Raw genomic sequence first — 24147 nt, forward strand, 5'->3', positions numbered from 1 at the left:
TAAATACAGACAACAGCTCAATATTAGTAATAATAAAACAAAAATTAAAAATAACATTCAGATACCATTTTAAACTAAGCAGCTGGCTCAGTTTGGTCTAAATGATGTAGTCTTATCCACTAATCTCAGAAATGGCAACCAATGCTGGTGAAGAAGTTTGTTAGTACAGGTAAAATAGTAACTTAGTTGTTCCCATCAAAAGAGTTTATGTTAAGCAAAGATATGGAATACTTTACACAGATGTATGTAGAGGGATCAGTATATTATTTAATTATAGAAAGATTTTCAAAATAATTTTCAGCAACAGAAAGATGATGAAGTTAACCATGATACATCTCACAAGCATCAAAATGGGTATTTTAATTTTCACCTTCATACTTTTTATATGCAACCCAAATTTTCTTTAATGAACATACATTATTATTTTAATTAGGAAAAACCATATGATTTCAGGGATATCATCAGCCAAATCCATTATCTGTCCTCAGCTCTGTGCTAGACTCTGTGTGAAGTGAGTTATGTAAGAAACGACACTAATGTTTATTAAGCACTTACTCTGAAAAGCTCATTACACTGTGTGCTTTGCATATTTTATCTCATTCAAGCCTCACAATAACTGCTCTAGGTAGATCTTATCTGCGGCTGGCTCTTTAGATTTTCAATGAAACTTGATGTCTGACATTAAAAATTTCAGAATAAGATTGCCTTCTGAGAGTTATAGTTATGAATAATGAATCAGATAGGAAATATGAAAAGTGACCTGGAAGTGACAGGCTCGCTGCTGAGCTGACTACACCAAATAGCTGAACGGCTGAAAAACAGACAGGCCTGGTGGGTTAGGAGATGGCAGAGAAAGAGGGGGTCATGCCGGCAAAAGTGTGGGACACATCCATCCAGGAGCCTTAGGAAGGCACTGCCAGAGTTTCCGGACCTGCTGGCTGCCAGAGCTTCCGAAACTTCTGTTAGCTGAGGGAGTCAAGTGCAGGTAGGGGTTCAGGGGGTCTAGCTAAGGCCCTGAGCATGCATTCTGCAGGTGGCTGTCTTCAGACATCTTGGGGTGTGCCATTCAGGCACGAGTTCCCCGGCTCCCTTTGGTCTGAAACTTGGTGGGGGGAAGGGGCGCATATTGGATTCTGATCTGACAGGAAGAAAATGACTACCATCACAGACACCAGCATTCTGGCCCCAGTGGGAGCATCACCGCTCGGTGTGAAAGAATCCACAGCCATTCTGGTTAGCATAGTCACTTCTCATTATGTGGTAATCACAGTCCATAGACTCCAGGCACTGAATTACCAGAAATTGAACCAATGCTCCTAAGCCTCTGCACACATCATTTTCATCAACCAGTCAAGATACAGCCTTGTTTTGTATGTTTCTGGTTGTAGATAACTTTAGAGACAGATATTGTCCTTTCATTAATATTGGACACTCAGACAAGAGCACTACATATCATGCCTGAGCAAAGCTTACCCCACCTGTATTTTCTCCATCAGGCATATCAAAGACATCTTAGGGACACTAAAGAGCACTTCAGCATTAGCCTTGGGCAACATTTTAATCAGTGAGATTATCAATAAAAAGCAGAAAAATGAGGGCCAGCATTATGGAGTTGCAGATAAAGACACCACCTGTGATGCCAGCATCCCATACGGGCAACAGTTTATGTCCAGATGCTCTACTTCTTATCCAGGTCCTTGCTTGATGGCCTGGGAAAAGTAGTGGAAGCTGGTTCAAGTGTTTGGACCCCTGCCACCCATGTCGGGGATCCAGATGAAGCCTCTGGTTCTGGTAGAGTTAGATTCTAGAATCAAGAGCCTTAGTTTGATTTGTGGTTCCTTGGCAGGTAGAGCTGGGCATACAGGAGGAAGAAGACAGGTTCCCCTCTTTCCTTGCTAAAATTTGGCTCATACTTGGTGACAGCTTGAGGTATCAGAGTACAAAGTCATTGTTGTCATCATGTAAACTTAATGATGGATTTTGTTTGGGAAGCAAAAGAAGGTAGTAATTACACACACACAGGAGGGGGAGTCTGACCACCTGATTATCTGTTACCTGAACTGGAGCCAGGAAATGATAGCTCCTATGGTCTAAGTAAGTCATCCGTGAATAGGTGTTGCTAGTCCAGTCAACACCGAAAGGATGAGAGAGAGGTAATGACAACAACCTTAATAATGTGGCTCATGGCCAATTTTCTGTGAGGTCCTTGGGAAAAATTAATTTTCATTTATTGAAATATTGCTAGGCTCTCAGATCTACTAACTGTGTGTACATCATATTTTACCCAGAATATTTTTATGTCTTACTTTTGCAGTAGTATACCATACTTCTGCTTACCTACATTTGGATTCAAGCACATTTTGCCATTGACCAATGATGCTGAAAGATTCAATGTAATTGTGAAGAATCAGAAAATTTCTGCTAATATTGACACACCCGAAGGTGGATTTGATGCAATTATGCAAGCTGCTGTGTGTAAGGTATGCTGAGCACAGCCATGTTTCATGCTGTGACATAAATTTCATTTTTTATTAACAAATCTACTTAGAAAAATGTAGTGAATTTTACTTTCCCTTCAATCACTAGATTTCTAAATTTGTTATTTTTCTTAAAACACAAAATCCGAGGGCAAGCATTTGGCCTAGAGGTTAAGACACCCATGTCTCTCACTTGAGTGCCTAGTTTGGATTCGAGGCTCAGGCTCCTGATTCCAACTTCCTCATAATGCAGCCCCCCAGAGGCAGCAGCTGATGATGCAAGTAACTGGGCTCCTGTCACCCACATGGGAGACCTGGATTGAATCCCCAGGTTCCAACTTCCAAAATCTTCATTAAATCATTTTTGAGGCTGTTGTGAGCATTAGGGGAGTGAACCAGCAAATGGGAGTACTATCTGTCTCTCTGTCTTTCAAATAAATAAATAGCTATTATGAAAAAAACCTGAATTTTAAATTCAACCAAATTGTAATGGAGACCAATTTTTATGACTAATACTTGAATAGTCTAAAATTGTAATAGTGTTGGGAAAACTGTTGTGTGAGCAATTTTTAAAGACAGAAATTAGATTAATTTTTGACTTATACATGGTAAAAAAATAAAGAGCAGAACATTAATGAAGAAAGTTAAAATGCATGGTATTAGTATTAGTGTACACCTATACAGATGATTATATATCTAATGTTTTGAACCAATGAAATAAACATCAGAAGTCACCCTATCTCTACAATATCACAGGAACCCTTGACTATCTAACAAGTATCCACAAGAATGATCGCCTTGTCTTTAAACAATAGCTCTTCATAGTTAATATCAGGAAACAGAGCAGAAGCTCTGAGAAGGTAGGGGGAGGGGCAAAGAATTAGAGGAGGAAGGAAAAGGATAAGGTGGGATGGAGCAGCCAGGATGAGCTTCTGCCCAACTAGTTCCTGGACTAATCTTAATTAAAGGGAGAGCTCTGCTAAGGCACAGACAGCAGACAATCTTAATTAGCAGGACCTTGGAGCCATCCTTTGATAAGCAATTCTTATCCTTATATTAGGTTTATAATTCTCGGATGACATCATCAGAAAGAGAAATCTATGCCTAAATGTTGGGCGACATTTTAATGAAACAAGCTTCCCTCGAGTTTATTTTGCATTGCATTCTGATTCACTTTGCTTCAGCTTGCATTTGGATTTATCTGCAACCTCCTTACCCCTTCTTCTCATTTTTTTGGTAACTGAAAGCTGGACCATGGAAATAATTAACTATGTAAAAGTTAAGATCAACTGAATACTGATTATAGTGGAACAATTTTTTCTGAAGCGTAAATCATCTGAAAATGTTAGCCTGGAAAAAGCAAATGTCACAGAATTTCATGTTTTTAATATATTATTATAATCAACTCATATTAGACAAAAAAAGCCTAAAATAGATAGAACAGCAATATTTTTAAATAATCTGAATGTGTCCAAGCATAGTTGACCCACGCTTAAGAAATACCTGCCTGTCCTCAGTGCCACTCACTTCTTTCTCACTGTAGGAAAAAATTGGTTGGCGGAACGACTCCCTCCACCTCCTGGTCTTCGTAAGTGATGCTGATTCTCATTTCGGAATGGACAGCAAACTGGCAGGCATTGTCATTCCTAACGACGGGCTCTGTCACTTGGACAGCAAGAATGAATACTCCATGTCAACGGTCTTGGTGTGTATAACCTGCACTGTGTGCTGTTTGGGGGGTCACGGGGAGGCAAACATTGCTGTAACACAACAAGGAATACACACTTGGTGAGAGCGGTGCACATATTCTAACCTGGAAAGAACAAATTGCTCCTTTCTCAATTTTCACCACATTAGAGGTTCCTCCCAGACCCAGGTGGGTGGTGAGGCTATGAGAACTCTGATCTCCTCTGGCTCATGCCATCCCAGAAACTCCAAAACTTCTAGAGGGCGTGGGGCCAGCAAATAGCAATACAGGCAGCTCATTCTGTCTGAATCACAGCCCAAGAAGGATGGCCCAGAGCAGGACGGTAATACCAAAGGGCTGCCATCAATGGTGATCCTGAAATCATACCATGCTTCCATGCACAACGGGCTTCCATGGGAAACCAACACTCAGGTACTGCTGGGTTGGTGGCCAGGAACATTTGGCTTGTTTTCTGTCATTTAAAAAATGCCAGTGACATTCCAAGAAAAAAGCCCATCTGACTTTTGTAAAACAAGGTATAAATGCAGGGCTCTCTGGCTGCCTGATCTCCTCCAGTTCTCAGCAGAACCCCAGGTAGTCAGGTTTTCCCTGAACAGATTAGGAAGTCACTGCACTGGTGCACATCTATTTCCTCTGTCTGGAACACCCACCCGTTCCACCTGCTGGGAAACTCCTAACTATCCTTTAAAACCCAGTTCCGTCATTTCTGCCTCCAGGAAGCCTTCCTTGGCCTCCACCAGGCCCCAGTGCTTCCATGCATCGCTTCTTCACATTCACTCATAGAGGTCCTCTTGAAAATCTCTGCGCGGGAATGTGCCAGTGACACCACCTGTGTTTCTCTGCTGCACACTCCTCAGGGCCACACTGGTTGATCTGTTTCCTGATAGCACAGTGCATGGAGCACAGTGGGTGTCCACTAGTGTTTGAAATAGAAATGAATTATGAAGCAGCAACCTGGGAAGGTCATATTATCCCTCACATAACACTTGGGAAAATAAGGTTCATAGAATTTGTGACTTCTTAAAATGACTCTCTTGTAGAAGTGTATATAGGAATGAGAGAGACTCAAAATTCTAATGCCAACTGGAAAAATTATTTCCCTCAAACTCTAATAGTTTATAAATTACTCACTATCACTCCTTGACCTAAATTTCTAAGTTTCAACAAGAATATTTTCCCTTAGGTGTTCATCAGTAGTATTTTCCAAACATTAAGTTCTTTAATCACATAATCTGGCTTTTTGTATTACAACTTCAGTAAGGATAGGCACATTTTGTCTTTTAGTCAAAGAAGGGCAGGAAACTGTGAGAAATGGATTGCTCTCTCATGATTTTTTTTTTTTTTTTTTGGTTTGCAAACTTTTCAAACATCCTATAAAAGACCTCTTGAAAACAGCAAGATCATGGAAGCCAACACTCCTGTTGCCTAACTGATCTTCCCAGCTAGTAAACAAATCAGGGTCGCCACAAGCGGACAGGAGCCATGGGCCATTTCCGTGCCTCCCTGGATTCTTTGAGCACTTTCTATGTACTCAACACCAGGCTAGATTCCTGGAGCCACCCAATACTAGGACAAGCTTCCTGGTCCTGAACTTACAATGTAATTGCAGGGATCAAACGGACAGATCTGATTCAAATAGAAAGGCAAATGTTAGGTGAATTTTATGGTGTAATCTTGGCCACGCACATACAGAGAGAGAGAGAGAGAGAGAGAGAGAAAGTTGAAAGGTGCAGGAATATGTGGAGAGGAATGGCCAGCATCAGAGGGATTTAGGCTTTGGATGAAGGATGTTTAACGTTTGGGCAGTTGGAAAGCAGAGGCAACTGCACATGTCAAACTCAGGAAGATGTACAGTACCTGATGTCTTGATGTCTCTCCTAATAAAACCCAAATGTGATGGGAAACACATATTACTCAGCCACAGGTGCAGTTGGATAACCTCCCTGAGTATTTTAGGTAAAGTTATGCCTGTCTCTTCACTTGAACTTTGCACTTAAAGAAGACTTTGGATAAGGTATGAACACCACATTAGTGTACAGGAGGGCTTCTTTATCAGTGTCCCTTTACTTTGGCTGAGTTTCGTAGTGACTGACATATTCATAGTTTAATTATTTATAGGCCACTCCCTTTTTATACAGTATCCACATTTGGACTCCCATGATGACAAATGTGCTCCATGCTTTCCAGATGTGGAAAGTAAAGTCCATCTTCAAATGTGATAATCAATGACTTTATTCTTTAATTTCTTTCAGTTGGCACAAATGTGTCAATGGGATAGAAGAGCAAAATATTTTCAATTGTCTCATGAAAATATCACAGGAGCCTATACAAACACTTTGAGATATTAAGAAGGTGATAAGGCCAAACCTGAGAACGAACACAGGAATACCTCACACCAGACAATGGAAATTGTAGCAAAGTCATTCCTCAGCACACTGTCCTTCCCACCACCTTCATGCCACCTCATCCAATTCCAGGATGAGTTTCAGAACTGCAAGAGTCGCTTCCGTCGCTTGCATCATGGTCTGACTGCCCTTCCCTCAACTATAGCATTTCTAGTCTGCTTTATTAGCAGACTAGGACACCTACAAGAAGAAGCACTCCTCTACCCAGGGAAGCATGACACACTCTAAGTCTTTAAATACATTTCAAGTCATCTGCCAACAAGTGACAGAGCTTAATATGCCACTTGGACAGGAACTCTGTTAAGACTAGGTGGGGCCAGCGCCATGGCTCACTTGCCTAATCCTCCACCTGCAGCGCTGACACCCCAGGTTCTAGCCCCAGTTGGGGAGCCAGGTACTAGTCCCGGTTGCTCCTCTTCCAGTCCAGCTCTCTGCTGCGGGCTGGGAGGGTAGTGGAGGATGGCCCAGGTGCTTGTGTCCCTGCACCTGCATGGGAGACTGGGAAGAAGTACCCGGCTCCTGGCTTCGGATCGGCGCGGCGCTGGCCGTAGTGGCCATTAGGGGAGTGAACCAACGGAAGGAAGACCTTTCTCTCTGTCTCTCTCTCACTGTCCATAACTGTCTCTCTCTCTCTCTCACTGTCTAACTCTGCCTGTCAAAAAAATAAATAAAATAAAAATAAAATAAAATAAAAATAAAAAAAGACTAGGTGGACTTACTGGATTTAGGAAATAATTATTAAACCAACTAAATGAATAATGATAATTCTACAAGTAATGCCTGTGAGCACTGAGATGCCAAACTCAGTGAAGTATCTTGGAAATAAATATTGCTTGCTTTATTTTATTTTACAAGCTATTATCAAGATGATACTTAAAGTCTATGTTGACTTTAGGAATATCCAACGATTGGACAACTCATTGATAAACTGGTACAAAACAATGTGCTCCTGATCTTTGCTGTAACCCAAGAACAAATTCATCTGTATGAGGTAAGCAAACATGATTTGAGAAATTCCTTGAGGGAGATTATGTGTTGTAAAATTTTAAGGCTAGCTCTCTGAGCTGAACACACAGGAAGGTCATTAGATAACCACTAACACATATCAGATACACTGGGCATGTGGCAAAGTGGAGGCATTTACTTCTTGCAATCTAGACCATAATCATGAAGGTGGAAAAATAATAGGGGGATAGATAGGGTGGAACAAGGAAGAATTATTATGGAAATGAAAAAGATGAGTTGGAAGACAGTGCCAATAAACAGAGGGCCTTCTTACAGAAATAGGAGTCTATCTCCTTTTGATATTTCATTTGATGAGAAGGGAGTCAAAGGAACACAGAGAAAATCATGGGAATGGAGGGAGAATAGATTTTAAATTCTCTGACATTTGCAAATTAGATACATAGAAAAGACACATGTAGAGGCACAACTCAAGCAATTGAGAAAATCAAAGGAAAATCCTTGTTAAATTGGGCCAAACAATGATTTCTCCATTAAAGTAAACTGATGTACAATTTAGGAGTCTGGAAAGAAACGCCCATTGTCAAGAGGGCACCGTTCCATGAAATTAAATGTGTGAACCACACTGTGTAGACTGTAGAGGGAAGGAGCAAACAGAAGACTTCTATGGTTTCTGCCTAGCCTATCAAAGATGATAGATCAAAATGCTACGGGTCGGGCTACTCACAAATAATCTACCTCTTACCCACTGTTCAAGAGAAGTAAGGCGTCGTTAGCATGGGCCCTACAAAATGTAGAGAAATGCAATGGTCTGCACTCCTAATAGAAGCTTCAAATACTCTTAAAGGCAGTCTGCTCCATCATTGCTTTTAAAAGGCCCTCTTCACTCGTTTGGTGACTTTTTCAGTGCTCATGAAACTCAGATTATTTCACAGAAGGCTCTGATTAAATGCTACTCACTGTAAGGACAGTGCAGCCCACGGACTTCAATCAAGTTCTGTGGAAAGGGTCCAGGAAGAGATGCTATCTTGCATGCTTAATGAGAGGAGGATATTGTACCCCCAGGTGCCTTCTGTGCAAACCAACCAAGTCCCCTACAGTCCAGCTTCACTCTCGAGCCCTTTGTTCTACCCAGAGATCATGTGGGTTCACCTGATCCAGGCGTTTTCTCAAGGCTTTTTAATATAGGATACTTGTTCCCAGTAGTTTTTAAGTAGTAGAGCTGCAGGAAAGATTCAAATAAAAAACACCTGCAAGTACAATAGCCCGCCTATTCTGTCTTTGATCCTTATGGCTGGAGGAGAGGACCCCAGGAGTCACAACACCTCCTCCACAGCGGCGATCCCGCTTGGAGGGGGAGGGAGAGTCACAGGGAACTTTTCGAAGGGCAGTCCGGGGAAGCTGACCGATGATCAAGAACACACACCCCCATAACTCACTCTGTAATAGTCTTGAGACTCACAACTCATTTGTACGCCTTCCTCAAACTGCTATTAAAAAGGCAGAGGAAGATGAAAAATAACTCCGCGGCAAAACAGAATCCGTTGGAGGTAAGCTGTTGCATCCGCAGTACCCCGGTGCTAAAGACAGGATCGTTTCCAAGGAAAACGCCAGATTAAAGGCTGCCTCTAATGTTACAGCAGGGCATTTATTCTGCCTGCCTACTAATCTCATTAGGAGGCGACTCTATGTTCTGTCGTGATCCATGATCTGTACCAAGCAGGCTCCACTCACTTCAAAGGGACATTTTCCGGGAGCCGTGCAGGGGAGCGGGTCAGCGGCTTCTCTCTGCTCTGGTCATCTCGGTATTTTATTTTTGTACGCGTGGGCTCATCGTTGCACCTGCAGCAGCGGGGGCAGGTGGCAGCCCAGGGTGAAGGTAATGACAGCAACAGTGCGTTTCCCTGTGGGCTTCACGCAGCCTGCAAATGCTGATCTCTTGTTTCATTGATAATGAAAACCGAAAATAGACCAATAATGGCTTGTGTTGCCTTTCCATTTAAAACTCATAGAAGGAGGCCGGGGTGTGCTGGGATCCCCTGCAACCCGATGTTTGGAGAGCTATGATAGAAGGAACATAACTACTGAAGAATCATTGAACAATAAAACCAGTGATAGGAAAAATACAGCAACTGAGTGGTTAGACCTAATGGAAATTCCAGAAGGAAAATCATTCAGCAGAGTTGTGTGTTGAGCATAGTTATGGGCATGCACAGCAGGCAGTAGATGGGTTACGTTCAATGTCAGCCCTATGTAGAAGCAAATAAGATTTATGTTGCATGCTCACGGCATGCAGGGAAATTGAACTTTTTTTTTTTTTTAAGTAATTTGGTAAGATGCTGTAGACAGCCCAGGTGGGTGGTGGTGCTGTTGTAACCAAGATGCACAAACAACAGAAAAGATAAAGTAAGCAGTTCTGCCTTCGGTTCAGTGTGACTACAGTGTGCACCCAGACTCCAGCAAAGACATGATTTTCAACAAAGTTATTATTATGAATAGCTTCCTGTTTGTCCAATTACAGGGTTCAAAACATAATGATAGATAATCGGCTGAGCAGTGGGTAGTATATTACATTCTAGTGCTAAATATCATTTTGAATCAGGATTCAATCACGCAAGATAAAAAAAAAATTGTATCTCCTCTGTTGTTTTTAAACGTTGACTGCTCATTTACATTAAGATAGTATCAGGCTACTAACCCCCCACTGTCTAATTTGACTAGTCTTTCCTTTCCAGGGAGATGGTGAGATAAAAAGCAAGGTTCTTCACCATACTGTTAAGCCCTATTATTAATCACCTTGGGTTATTTGCAAAAACTTTAAAATACCCTGTATCTTTTCAAAATGTTTACATCTGGCTGGAGAAGACAACTTTTGTGAAGTTAATTACAATAATTATGATAAGACCTGGTATTTATGATGTCATGCTGAAACATAGCACTTAGAAAGTAAACAAAAACTAGATCTGTGGGGATACTTCCAGTGCACTCACCAGTGTCTGCGACCACTGAGTGATGTCCCCATGGTGAGTAGGACAGCATGGTGTAGCGACAGCACAAAGGCCAAGGGGAAAAGCAGGATTTTATACCACCACGGGGGCTTTTCCTCTGGAGACAAACACCCTTAATTATTAGCTCTTTGAGGAGATCAGTGGGTTTTGCTCAACTTTCTTTTCATCTTTTAAGCCAATTACTGATCACAGTAAATTCTCAGGAAACATTTATTATTTCTTTAAATCTAAAAATTTCAATATTTATTTATCTGAAAGGCAGAGAGGTAGAGAAAGGAATGGAAACAGACCAAAAAAAAAAAAAAAAAAAGCCAACTTCCATCCGCTTCCAGTCACTGCAGCAGCCGGGCCAGCCTGAAGCCAGGGGCTCTGTCCGGCTCTCCCACGTGGGTGACAAGGACTCAAATACATGAGCCATCACCTGCTGCCTCCCAGGGTGCACATTCGCAAGAAGTTGGAACTGGAAGTGGGGCTGGGACTCGAACCCAGGGACTCCAATGTGAATGCAGGCGTCTCATGGGGTGTCTTAACCACTATGCCAAATGTCTGCTCTACTATTTATTGAATGAATAAGAAGGTACAATAAGAGCACCTCATCTTTTCTGAAATTGACATTCTAAACAGGGACTTGGAGTTGTGTGTTAAAAATACACGTTAGGGTTGAGGAAGGCCATTCACAGTGAGCAGGTGGAGCCGGAAGTGGAGCAGTTGGGATTTATCAACAGGCACCCCTAGGAGATACCAGCGTCCCAGGCTGCGGCTTCGCCCACTGCTCCATGAGATCACGCCTCTGGAGGAGCGCCACGGCCTGCTGAGTGGGCCCCGAGAGGAAACTGAACTACTTGCTCCTCTGATAGACTGATGCTTGTTGGACCTAAAAACAAGCATAAAGAGCAGCTGCGACATGAAGGAACTTCAAAAAGTTGGTGGAAAAAATGAAATTAAAATATCTTTATTTTGGTGAAAAATCTTTGGAAATTGACCCTAGAGTTTCTTCATATGTAACAAGCCTGATGTTCTTGTGTGGCTTGTGAAAATATACACGTTTCAATTTTCCAGGATCAATAACCCAGTTTTAGTTGGCTTCTTTTTTCTTCTTACTCTTTTAAGCCTTTCACTACAGCAAGAGAGGAAAGGAGGCAGGGAAAATAAGAGGGAGAAAAAATAAAAATTGGACCCCTTTGCTATTTTTAGCCTATTCTCTTACTGTTCTATGGCATTTGTGTGAGAGAATGGTCCCATCCACTGGCACACTCCTCAAAGGCCCACAGTAACCTGAACTGTATCAGGGTGAAGCTGGAGCCCCAGTGTCTGTGACCCTGGAGGGTCTCCACAGGCATTTAGTTAGCTGCCAGGTAGCCAATTTTAGGGAATGGTCTATGAAGTTGTTATTTAGCCTGTCAATCCCATCCTGTAATGGGATATTCCTAACTCACGATTTTTGTGAAAATAAAATCATCTGGGAATAAAAAGACTACTTCTGGATTACAAGACATTTCCAGAGACTTCCTAAATTGCTCTTAATTCAAATGCAATGGAAAGGATTTTTATTTCTCCTTAAATGATGGTATCTGGGAACAAAGGCAGGACAGCCCACTGCCGACACCTTCCTCATTAATGAAAATATCCCTCTGAGAGGCAGGACCCGGAAACAGAACCCATGCTTTCAGAATATCAGGCAGAGTTGTTAGGAGACTTTTCCAGACTAATGAAGAAATCTCAGCCACGAAGAATCAGCAATAGTCACCCCACAGATCACACCCAGAACTTTGCTTCTAGAGAAGAAAGAAAATAAACCACAAAGGGAAACAGGGCCTTAATGAGATGCCTACTAGGTCAACCCAGGTAGAAATATAAAATGGAATTTCGTGACTACAAGATCTACATGTTTCAAGAATCACACAACACCTGGAATTCCTAGAGTATGCTACTGACTGCACAGTCATTTATTCATTCATCAAACATTTCATGAGCAACACTCATGAGCCAGGCCAGAGTTTGTGACCACGGAACAGACTAAGACACAGTGATTTCCTCAAGACATCTCCTAGAGCACTAGCCGACCAGCAAATAGGTGATTTGCCTGAAAACCAAAATGGGTGTGTTCTAGAGATTGTGTTTTGGGAGAGACCCCAGGGCAGAGTTTTGCAGAGGGGCCAGGATTTTCATGGCTGCTGTTGTTTGTACTCATTTATCTTCAACATCTTTGTTAGAGGGAGCAGTCAATTAATTTGCAATCTAATTTGATGCTAACAGTGTCACAGTGTTGAACCAAATTCTTCACTTCATTGGGGTGAAAACTGACAGCCAGGATGATCTGCAGCCATGACAGCGATAGCAATGGGGTAACAAGGAAAGTCAGCCAAGAGCTTGTTAGGTGACAATCTGGAGCTTAACGCGACATGCTGATTTTATCATGCAACCTCCATCTCAGGGCTACAGAACCCAGGTAAGCGAGTTGCTTATGAGAGGCAGGATTTGAATTCTGACCATCTGAGTCTCTAACCTCAACACTGAGATAAGTAGTGATGGATCTGCTGTCATGAAAGAATATGCTAATGGCTAACCATTAGACCACCAGAGAAACAGCCTTTTAAATAAAGCAACCCACCTTAAAAAAAATTCCCTTGGAATGCCTAGACCAAGGGTGGATTGGAGCTGCCTGAGATAGGAATCAATAGATGAATTATTTTTGTTCTATTTTTTTTTAAATCAGAGTCACATAGAGAGAGGGAGGGATGGAGAGGTCTGCCATCCGCTGTTTCACTCCCCAGAGGACCACAACAGCCATTTTTCTGTGTTGGTCCAGGTTGTCATCCGAAACAGTTGTATCAATTATGCTCCCATCAGCAATGCAGTGCTGAAGTGTGGTCAAAGCAAAACAAAAGTTTGAATTACTCTTTTTCTGATTATAAATTAGTACATATTATTTGCCAGAGGGTGGGGGTACAAAAAAACACAAGGAAGAAATCAAAGCTCCTAAATTCCCCACTCAGACTTGGTCACTAACCACTGTTGACATTTGAGCATAGCATCTCCTCTGTCCTCTTCCTTTTCATACAATATACATATCTTAACGTATTCAGCATCTTACTACACATATTAAGTACATTCAAAAATTTTTTAATTTGTTTATATAACTTTATAATCTTAAAAGGCATAAAATTAAATTACATGTAGTTTTTGTTGGGAGCAACCCGGACTGGACTGAGTTACTGGAATTAAGACTTATTCTATGCATCTGCTCTCCCACAATATGGCGCTGGGAGAGGAGGCAACAGCTTCTACCCAGCTGCCTCTCACCAACTTGACAAGCTGCAGGACCTGCTCCTGATTGGAGGAGAGCAGCGTACTCGGCGTGTAGGCAGCCGAGTTAAGATTGGCGGAGGAGGACTATAAAGGAGGAGAGAGACGGCATGCACGAGGAACATCTAAGGGGAACATCTAGCTGAAGGAACACCTGTGCAGCCCCCGAGAGAGCCGGCCGGCGGTGTGCCACTCCCCCGCGGAAGTGGGGAATGTGGCAGGGGGAACCACCCTTCCACGGAGGTGGAAGGACTGGCAGCCAACCCGGGAAGGGCCGAGCAGACGAAAGAACAGCGCAGGGTCCTGTGTCGTTCCTCCACGAAGACGGGGAGCGACATAATGGTGCCGTGACTCGGATATGAAGCCTAGGCAGGGTTTGGTGTCGTTCCTCCACGAAGAGGGGGAGCGACAGTTTTGCAACACTTTTAGTGACAAAAAATAATGTTAGATGAAAGCAAGAACACCCTACAAAATTCTGAGCCTCTGCTTGCCATATTTATAGGATGTCTGCTTTCAAATAAAAGCAAACTAACCCACTTCCACAAGCAGCCCTCAGACTTGCCCAGGTCTTTTAACCTGTCGGGTTGCTTTTTCTTGCATATCTACATGCTCTTTGGTTATTGTTTTCCATGTTCATGTGATGACTTTAATAGGACCCACACGTGATTTCTATTAGTATTTCCTTATCCCCAAAAGCAGCCCCTTAGTGAGCACGGTGCGTTTGTGAAGAAGATTCCTCTCTGGACTGCAAAGTGCTCAAAGCTGTGCAACCCTCTGGCCACTTTCTCCGGGTCCTGCAGGACAAAGGGAGTCTTCAGCCACTCATCTGGCCCGGGATGCCTTTGCTGTGGTGCCGTTTGGCCACCTGGGTTAGTGCCTTGGAGGATGACTCAAAGCACAGCTATGCTCACAGAGAACTCGCTCCAGCTTGGCTCACCACACAGGAGCAGTATCGTAATCCAGCATTTTCTGCATGGCACAGTCTTTTCAACACTATTGATGGCATCAAGGCACGAGGGACAAGTTACACAGACAGCCACAGGACACGAGAAGAATTAGGGAGTATGATATATGTTAATTTTATGCCTTGTTATGTGAAAGAATCCAAAATGTGATACCAAGAGGCTCGTAGTAATTGAAAAACAGCTTAAAACATTTTACTGCCTCTGAAATATTGAATTTTCAGAAAGTAAATAATTTTGGAAATCATTTATTGAACTTGAGCGATTTGGGCACACTTCATTTATGAATTCAGGAGTTATTGGTTTGTTTGTTTTTATCTATAGGATTGCCAGATTTTACACATAAAAATACAGGATGTCCAGTTAAATTTAAATTTAAAATAAAGAAAAGCTTTTAGTACAAGTTTATCCTATGTAACATTTGGGATATAGTCATACCAGAACTTTTTCTTTTTCTGAAATTCAAATCTAACTCAGGCAGTGAGGGTCTTGCTGCTCCCTGTGGTGTGGCGAAGGCATCAGGTAGGGGCATGCGGTCACACAGGGGCATGGCAAAGGCGTGGTCTTCCAGTTCACAATCTAATCAATTTTAGCCTGTATGCCTGCCTACTTCATTGGCTTGAGCCTGAACCTGAATCAGCCCCAAGCATTTCAGACATCTAGGGGAGTGAACTAGTAAATGGGAACGTACTCTCTCTGCCTTTCAAACTAAAAATGAGCAAACAAAAAACAACAAGAAATCTCAGGCTTTTTGTCTAAAGGTTATCACAACCTTTTTAAAAACTACCACTTTGATCTAAGTTTATGTGTTCCAAGTGTATGACAGGCAGGAGATCCAGTATGAGTTGTGGTCATATTGATTTTTTTTTTTTTTTGACAGACAGAGTTAGACAGAGAGAGACAGAGAGAAAGGTCTTCCTTCTGTTGGTTCACCCCCCAAATGGCTGCTACTGCCAGCGCGCTGCGCCCATCCGAAGCCAGGAGCCAGGTGCTTCTCCTAGTCTCCCATGGGGTGCAGGGCCCAAGCACTTGGGCCATCCTCCACTGCACTCCCAGGCCACAGCAGAGAGCTGGACTGGAAGAGGAGCAACCGGGACAGAACCGGCACCCCAAGCGGGACTAGAACCCAGTGTGCCGCCGCTGCAGGCGGAGGATTATCCTAGTGAGCCGCGGCACCGGCCGTGATCATATAGATCTAAAAAACCTAATGCTTTTAACTTTCTAAATTGCCACAGCCCCTCCTGGACATAACATACTCTAGCAGTGGTGCTCACTATTAGATTTTGCTAGAGGGCTTTTGAAGGGAAAAAAAAAAAAAAAAAAGCAACTCAATGACCAGACTGCACCCTGATCAGATAAAGATCTGGTTTGGTGGGGGCTGAGACCCAGGCACCAGTGGTGTTTAAAATCTCCCCTGGTGCATCAGGCCCCTCGAGATCTTGTTGAAATGCAGACACTGATTCAGAAGATCTGGGTGTGGCCTAAGATTCTGCATTTGTAACCAGTGCCCAGGGACGCTGGTGCCAACAGTCCACTCCAGTGTCGAGGCTGATCGCTCTTCAGTAGTCCTTGCACATACACCTGCCTGCTATTTTCTCGCCCCCTTCCTCGCCTTCCTGCTCGCCATCCTTCAAAGTTTTATTACCTGCCTTTTGGTCTGCAGAGCACATGGGCTGCTCCTGAACCCCTCTCTGCTTGCCATTTTAAAAGATCTTTCTAAAGCTTTGGGGCTCTGCATTTCCCAGGCAAGGTCCTGAGCTGCCCTCTCTCCAAAGGCAGGGTAATCTTATTAAGAGAAGATCTGAAGTGTTCTCAGGAACAGATACTCCACGTGGTCTCTTTGTTCTCCCCGTTTCCATTCTCAATGCGTCCCCATGCATTTGTTTGTCTCAGAACAGTCACGCACCGTGGGTCCATTCGCCTTTCCTGATCACCCTGTTAGTGCCGCTGAGCGCCGTTCAGCTGTGTGCTACGGCTTTTTGGCTGACAAGATAATTACATTCAGGGCAGACCGGGAGAAAGACAGGTAGTGCTCAAAAGTTCTGAAGCCGACTACCTAGTCATTGCTAGTACAGACTTCAAGATTGAGCAGCTGATCTAATTAGCACACTCCCATCACTACCTGCCTGACTGCGGAATGCTGACAATTGAAGCCCCAAGGCAAAGCGGATTTCATGCAACTCAGACACAGACATTCTTGCTCCCTCTGTGCCAGAAACAATTACATGGTCTTTTTGGAATCTTGGGTGTCCTAGTAACACAGTCAAGCCTAGGGGTAAACTTTCGCATAATACTAGGAGCCCTGCGTTTACTGATAATGAACACGAGAACCAGCCGGAATAAAGCCCCACAAGAATGAAAGACCTCACGGGAAGAAAGCCTTCTGATTGCCTTCAGAAGCAGGACTGATTTCAGTAGGCGCAGCCCGCCCCTAGCTCTGGAAGAAACACCCCCGGCTCCACCAAAGTGTGTCTTCGCCAGCAAAGAGCTGTTTTCCTTTGACCACATAAATAGCATGCTACAGTCCCCTGGGAAATTTTTTTTATGGCCTTTATGTTTTTGCTACTTCCTACATTTCTTTCAAGATGCAGCCTTTGAGTTTGAAAGTCATTACAGCCACAAACCGTTTTTCTTCCTGACTTTTTGCTCTGGGTAAGAAAGTTCCTATATGAGGGTCTTCAAAAAATTCATGGAAAATATGTGTTATGGTAAAATAGTAGTGCATGGATTTCAAAAATTTTACACCAAAATATACTTATCCTTTATTCCAGATCCATAAACTTTTTGAAATACCCATATGTATGTATTTGTATATTCATATATCCACATATATGTGACATTATCATCTTAACTTTCTAATGAGACTGTCACCCTCACTTGCTATTGGCATTTGCACCAGTGCTTCTGCAGGGACCTGGCAGGAAAGAGTGAGCACTGGATTTAGATTCAAAGCCTATTTGTTTCTTTATTATTATTATTATTATTTATTTATTTGAGAGGCAGAGTTACAGAGACAGAGACAGAGAGACAGAGACAGAGAGAGGTTTTCCATCCTCTGGCTCACTCCCCAAATGGCTGCAAGAGCCAGAGCTGGGCCAATCCAAAGTCAGGAGCCAGGAGCTTCATCCAGGTCTCCAAAGTGGGTGCAAGGGCCCACTTCATCGGACACCTGGATACAGCTGCCCAAGCACTTGGGTCATCTTCCACTGCTTTCCCAGGCCATCAGCAGGGAGCTGGATCAGAAGTAGAGCAGCTGGGACTCAAAGTAGTGCCATATGGTTTGCTGGCACCACAGGCAGAGACTTAACCTGCTACAATATCATGGCGCCAGCCCCTCAAGACCTGTTTAGATCGCTCATTACTTCTGTGACTAGGCAAGGTACTCACTTGTCCAGTTAAGCTAAGAGATGAAGGTTAAAGAAACTGAAAGATTCCTAGCCCAGTGTTATATGTTGAATCATGTCACCCAGAATCACAGAATTTGTCATTGTGGATATAAATTAGTTAATGTAATATAAGGTCATACTGGAGTAGGATAGTCTATTATGACTGATGCCTTTATATGAAAAAGAGAAGAAACACAGATGCATGAAGGGGGACACTGTGTGACAATGGAGGCAGATTAGAGTGGTGCCTGGGCAAGTGGAGGCCCACCAGGGATTGCTGGCATCACCAGAAGCTAGGAAGAGGCAAGGGTGGCCTCCACCAGGTCTTGGGAGGAGCGCTGTCCTGCTGACACCTTGAACTCAGAGTTCTGGCCTCCAGATAGTGAGATAATATAATTCTGAGGCTTTAAGTTATCCAACTTGCAGTACCCAAGAAAATGAACATTCCCAGTCTCTGACTTAATTCATTAACCTCTCTCAGACTCAGTGATGACATCATCAGGGGACCCACAGAGCCATTGTCAGGCACCTAACATGAGTCATCTGGTTGAGAGCTCCAGTGTTAGGGACAAGGGTGCAGGTGGCATCCATTCTACTACCATGTGGAGGAATGACCTCAGGCAAGTTCATGAAGTTCTCGGCCTCAATGCCATGAGGCCCATATACCCCTGTCCCATACATGTATAACCTCCCTCATTATCCATAACTTCCTCTAGAGTGGTACATTTGCTGTAAGTGATGATGATCCCATATTAATATTTCATAGTTTACATTAGAGTTCACTCATAGTTTCACACACCCTATGCATTTGGACAAATATATTATGATATGTGTACACCATTATGGTGTCATACAGAGTAATTCCACTGCCCTAAACATCATTCACCTATTGGCCCCCATATGCTTCCCCTTCAACCCCTGACAGTCACCGATGTTTTTACTGTCTCCATAGTTTTTGCCTTTTCCGCAGTGTCAGCTAGTTGGAATCATGGAGTGTGTAGCCTTTCCAGAGCAGCTTCTTTTACTTAGTAATATGCATTTAAATTGCCTTGATATCTTTGCATGACTTGAGAGCTGCTTTATGTTTAGTACTAAATAACATTCCATTGAATGAATGCACCACAGTTTATTTATCCATTCACCCACTGAAGGACATCTGGGTTGCTTCCAGGTTTTGGCAATTATGAATAAAATAGGTATAATCCTTTGGGTGAATATCAGGGCGTTGACTGCAGGGTCCTGTGGTCATGGAGTAAGTGCATGTGTAGTTCTGTAAGAAACTGCCAAATGTCTTCCTCAGTGGCTTTATCATTTGATTTCCACCAGCAGTGCAGGAGAGTTCCTTTATCTCTACATCCTTACCAGCATTAGGTGTTCTCAGAGATCTGGATTTTGGTCTTTCTACTAAGTGTATTGTAGTACCTCATTTTGTTTCATTTACATTTCCCTGATGACATATGATAAAAGCATCTTTCTCTATGCTTATTTGTCATCTATATATTTTTTTGTTGAGCTGTCAATGTCTTTGATTCACTTTTTAATCCATTTATTATAGTTGTTTCTTATTGTTGAGTTTTAAGAGTTCTTTATTTCAGATCACAAACTTTTATCAGATATGTCTTTTTCGTCATATTCTTGGAATTGTATCTATGAAGTTAATGAAATCTGTTCTCTCTATATTAGTAAATTGAAAAATGTAACAATAAAAAAGTAGTGACATCAATGCTATATTAGTGAGGCTTCAGAGAAAGAGTTAAGAAGCAAGGGATCTAAAGAGAAGTAGCTGGTTGCTCTAAGTGTTTGATTTTCCAGATTCTTCATTAAACTATTATTAGGGTCTTGCATTTGATACAGCAGTTAAGATGTCACTTGGGACACTCACATCCCGTATCAGAGTTTGAGTCTCAGCTCTTCAGCTTCTGATCCAGCTTCTTGCTAATGCACACCTTGGGAGGCAGCAGGTGATCGCTCAAAGACTTCCCACGTGGGAAGCCTGGTTCGAGCTCCAGGCTCCTGGTTTCAGCCTGGTGCAGCCCTGACTCTTGTGGGGAATGAACCAGTAGGTGGAAAATCAATTAATCCCTCTCCTTCTCCCTCCTCCTCTTCTTTCTTTGCTCCCCCCAGTATCTCTGCTTTTCAAATAAAACTATTTTTTTAAAAAGGAAAATTAAAAAATAATTTTTAAAAATGGCATTAGCTGATATGTGGCAAGTCATCTTTGGCTGTTCCACCCTCTAATGAGGGGCCTGGGTAGTATGATCTCTATAAAATGATGGCTAATGAGCTCTAAGGTACTGCAGACTCTATGAGACTATACCAGAAATGTCACAAGACTAGGATAGGTGGGTTCAGACTGGAGTCACCATCCGAGGCAGAAACCAAATCAAGATCCCCAGCAAGCACACAGTTAATACTAAACAGCCAGACTCTGAAGAGTTAACTAGCAGGAAAGAGGTCATATCAGGAGCTGTCCCTTCCAAGGGTGAGGAGGCCAAGAAAGCATAAAAGCCAGGGAGGGGCTGCCAGGGTCCTCAGCCAGAGTCTCTTTGAAGAAAAAGCCAACCAGCAACCTGTCTGCAGGTAAGGGAGGCAGCAGGTGTGTGGCTGCATGTTCCCCTGCCCTTAGCCCAAGAGGAGCGAACACCTGACAGCTGCCTCCGGCAGCCAGACCCTGAGCTCCATGAATTTGGAGACTCCCTGGGAGGAGCCCGAGTGTGAGCTGTGAATCCAGGTCCCCTCCGCTGTATCATTTGATGCCTGCCTGCTGAATGAGCTCCTGTTCTGTGTCTCACCCTCTCTCCCTGACAAGAAGGAGACTTGCAGGGAGCAAATGCAGACAGTCGGACAAATGAGAAATCATTTTTTGAAACAGGGCAGAGTAAACAAATAAATAGGGCTTGAAGAAGGACATTCTGAAAAACTAAGGTCATCAGAAAGAGTGTGAAAAGCAACCTCAGGAACTCCTGGGTGGCATGGCAGGGAGGAGGGGAGAAAAATCCATAATTAGGATAATCCACAGAAAGATAACAGAGAGCTCAAGCCCAAGCACGGGAGCTTGCATTTCTCATCAGCTCATGCAGCATCATGTTTACAGGGTTGACGATTTCCAATATCCAAGCGTCAGCTTTTAGACTTACAATGCTATCATTCATCCCACCCGGGCATGCAAAATCATCCTTTCTCTAACATTAAACATGTTTCATCATGGCAATTTATAATAGCACTTTAGGACTTTAATGAAAGGAAGGCATTTGATACATGATATTTACAATAATCAGAATACAAGGTTTAAAGCATATTTTTACAGTGTTAGATGAGAAAGTCACAATGCCTGTGTTCTTAGTGAATTATTTGAAATGCTCTTGGTGAGGATCAACATCCAGAAATTAATTAATAGCAACTGTCAGTGTTAAAATTGGTTACTGCTACTGGCTGCCAATTCCTTTATACCCTCACTCTAGTGGCAATCATCACATGCTATTCATGTTAACCACTTGTCCTAAGAGCCAAATGCCAAATGTCATACCACATGCAGGACCATAATTATGCCTGAGCAAGTCGATGGATTCAGCTTTGTTAGCCAATAATTAACCCCAAGTTTGGAGGCCACTTGAAATAGTACTTGCAAAAAATACCCCATGACGTCTCATCCTTGGGGATATCGGGATGGTTTTCAAGGATCTTGGCGGTTTCATACAAACCTAAGAGCCCCGAAATACTTTTTCAAAAGGACCTCAACCTTTGTCAAGTTCTAAAGGTTCCCTCTCCCTTCCCTTGTGGAATCAGTCAAATTTACACACATTCCAGCTCCATTTGAGTGGAATTCAAGTTCCTCTTTGTGTATTCACTGGTAACCACAGGTTGCATGCTTCACAGCCCTTTCTGACATGTGTTTATTTGAAGAGTAAGCCAGTGAACCAGGCCTTGCTCAGATTTTACAAGTTCTACCTGGCTCAGAGAAGCAGAGGGGCCCTGTGTCAGCAGGCCGTGACGTGGCACATGCAGTAAGGTGAGGAAAGTTACCTGGATTTCTGCCTACAGCCCACTCAATGAGAAAACACAGAGCCAAAGCAGAGCAACATCTGACACACTTAAGAGTTCAGATTTCCAGCAACTTCAAACTTAAACAGGATCATTAACACTGAAATAGGGAGAACATTACAAAACTGACAAATCAAAACCAAAGCTCATTTTTTTCAGGAGAGGTATAGAAAGCTTGGATATATCCAGAAGCCCTTCTGGTTCCATCTTGTGATCTATTGGCACCAAAAGTCTCCCTGGCATCACAGGTTCCTCTCCTGGGTTCCCTTTGTCCTGATTTATTTGCTTAATATCACTATCACAATGAATGACAAGTATTAATGCTAATTTAGTTTTGTGAGTTTCTAATCCACTTAAATCTTTGAAATAAGAGAGGATGTTGTTTGAACTATTGCAGATGCCCCAAATCCTTTCGTCAAAACCCCTTTGCTCTTTTCTGCATACAATTTTAATGAACTCAGTCATGCAATTTCACAACACACAGAAACTTAGAAGGCCACAGCTGACAGAAAAAGCATAGTCTCTTGTTGATGCAGCACCACACATGAAGCCTACCTAATGGATGGTGTTGGATGCAACAAGTAAATGAATAAGTGAGTAATTAGTGGGCCAGTGATACCTTAGTGCTTAACAAGGAGAAAGTTGAAAGTATTTAAAAACAAATGCAAGAAACAAAAGCATAGCAAACAGGGCTCATTTGGTGCAGGTGTGACCTCTCCGTGGCTTTTCACAGCCTTTGATGACTATAGAATGATAGTTAACATTAATAAGTATAGCTCTATGCCTTCAAGAAAAAAAAAAAACCACAAAGTATTCCTGAGAGTTTAAGAAGACAGGGATGCGTATCACACACTTTACAAAACTCGTCACTTGAAAATCAAGTTTTAAAACCTAAAGTTTAATAAGAGATGGGCGATATTCAGCCGTCTGTAGAAGTCCTCTGCTTTGCAAAGCTTCCTTCCTAGGTCATGCTCTGGTTCAAGACCTTGAGCCTTGAACTGATCCTGTGAGTTCTCCCACTGGAGAATGCAGATGTTTAACTCAATTAATCATGATGAGGTTGAGAGCATCGCGACCAACCCCAGCATGGTGCTGACAGCCCTGGTAGGAAAGGGAGCGTTAACAGCAAGCAGCCCATCATTCACTCCACTTCTCTACCAACAGATTAGTCTTTAAGGCCCCCAAATTGGAATGACTTACAGAGCACCTGTTCCCTCACTGCCCATACATGCCAAAGCACAGACTCCAACATTGCAAATAAAAAGAGAAATGTCGAGATACAGCCCCAGTTTTTCAGACAAAAGAAGATGCTATATAAATGTTATTATCTGAGAATTCTGTTGGGATCTCAATCCCAATCCTAGACGAAGGCAGACAAAGAGACTAGATTTCCCCAGTGGCAGCTGGGGCCAGTCCATTGCCCCCTTGAGGCAGGAAGTGGCATGATGCATGGTGTCAGCCTTTAGGAGAAACATCCCATTATTATCTGAAGCCATTGCCCACCCCCCAGCCAGTGAAACCGAGAGAATCCGGGCAGCAGGCTGCGCCCGCCACTTTCTCAAGCCCCTCGAAGGAAGACTGACGTCCTCTTCCTTTGTGTGCACAGAACTACGCGAAACTGATTCCTGGTGCTACCGTTGGGCTGCTGCAGCAGGATTCCGGGAACGTCCTCCAGCTGATCATCTCTGCGTATGAAGTATGGAGCTTTACAGCGTGGTTTTGTCTTTTTGTTATATTTTTTTCGTTCCTCTGGTTTTCAGAAACTAAGATGTGTTTCAGGCAGTGAAATGCATTCTCATTTGTTGGTACAGACAGTGTTTATCCAAAGAAAATGTCTCTGTGTTAAGGCAGCCAAAATATACATTATAAATTTTGGTTACATCATTTGTAG

The 24147-nt window shown here is 42.9% G+C and overlaps 1 protein-coding gene across 7 annotated transcripts in view; it reads left to right on the forward strand.

Annotated features, from left to right (window-relative positions):
• Nucleotides 1–24147, forward strand: part of ITGB6 (integrin subunit beta 6) — a 158961-nt gene that overhangs the window by 82434 nt on the left and 52380 nt on the right. For all 7 annotated transcript variants that reach the window (XM_017342884.3, XM_070070781.1, XM_051849508.2 and 4 more), the window contains 4 exons: nt 2315–2480; nt 4021–4182; nt 7486–7581; nt 23863–23952. In XM_017342884.3, the coding sequence (XP_017198373.2) occupies nt 2315–2480; nt 4021–4182; nt 7486–7581; nt 23863–23952 (514 nt within the window). The remainder of the gene's footprint in view (nt 1–2314; nt 2481–4020; nt 4183–7485; nt 7582–23862; nt 23953–24147) is intronic.

Source organism: Oryctolagus cuniculus, chromosome 3 (assembly GCF_964237555.1).
Source record: "Oryctolagus cuniculus chromosome 3, mOryCun1.1, whole genome shotgun sequence".
NCBI classification, from domain to species: domain Eukaryota; kingdom Metazoa; phylum Chordata; class Mammalia; order Lagomorpha; family Leporidae; genus Oryctolagus; species Oryctolagus cuniculus.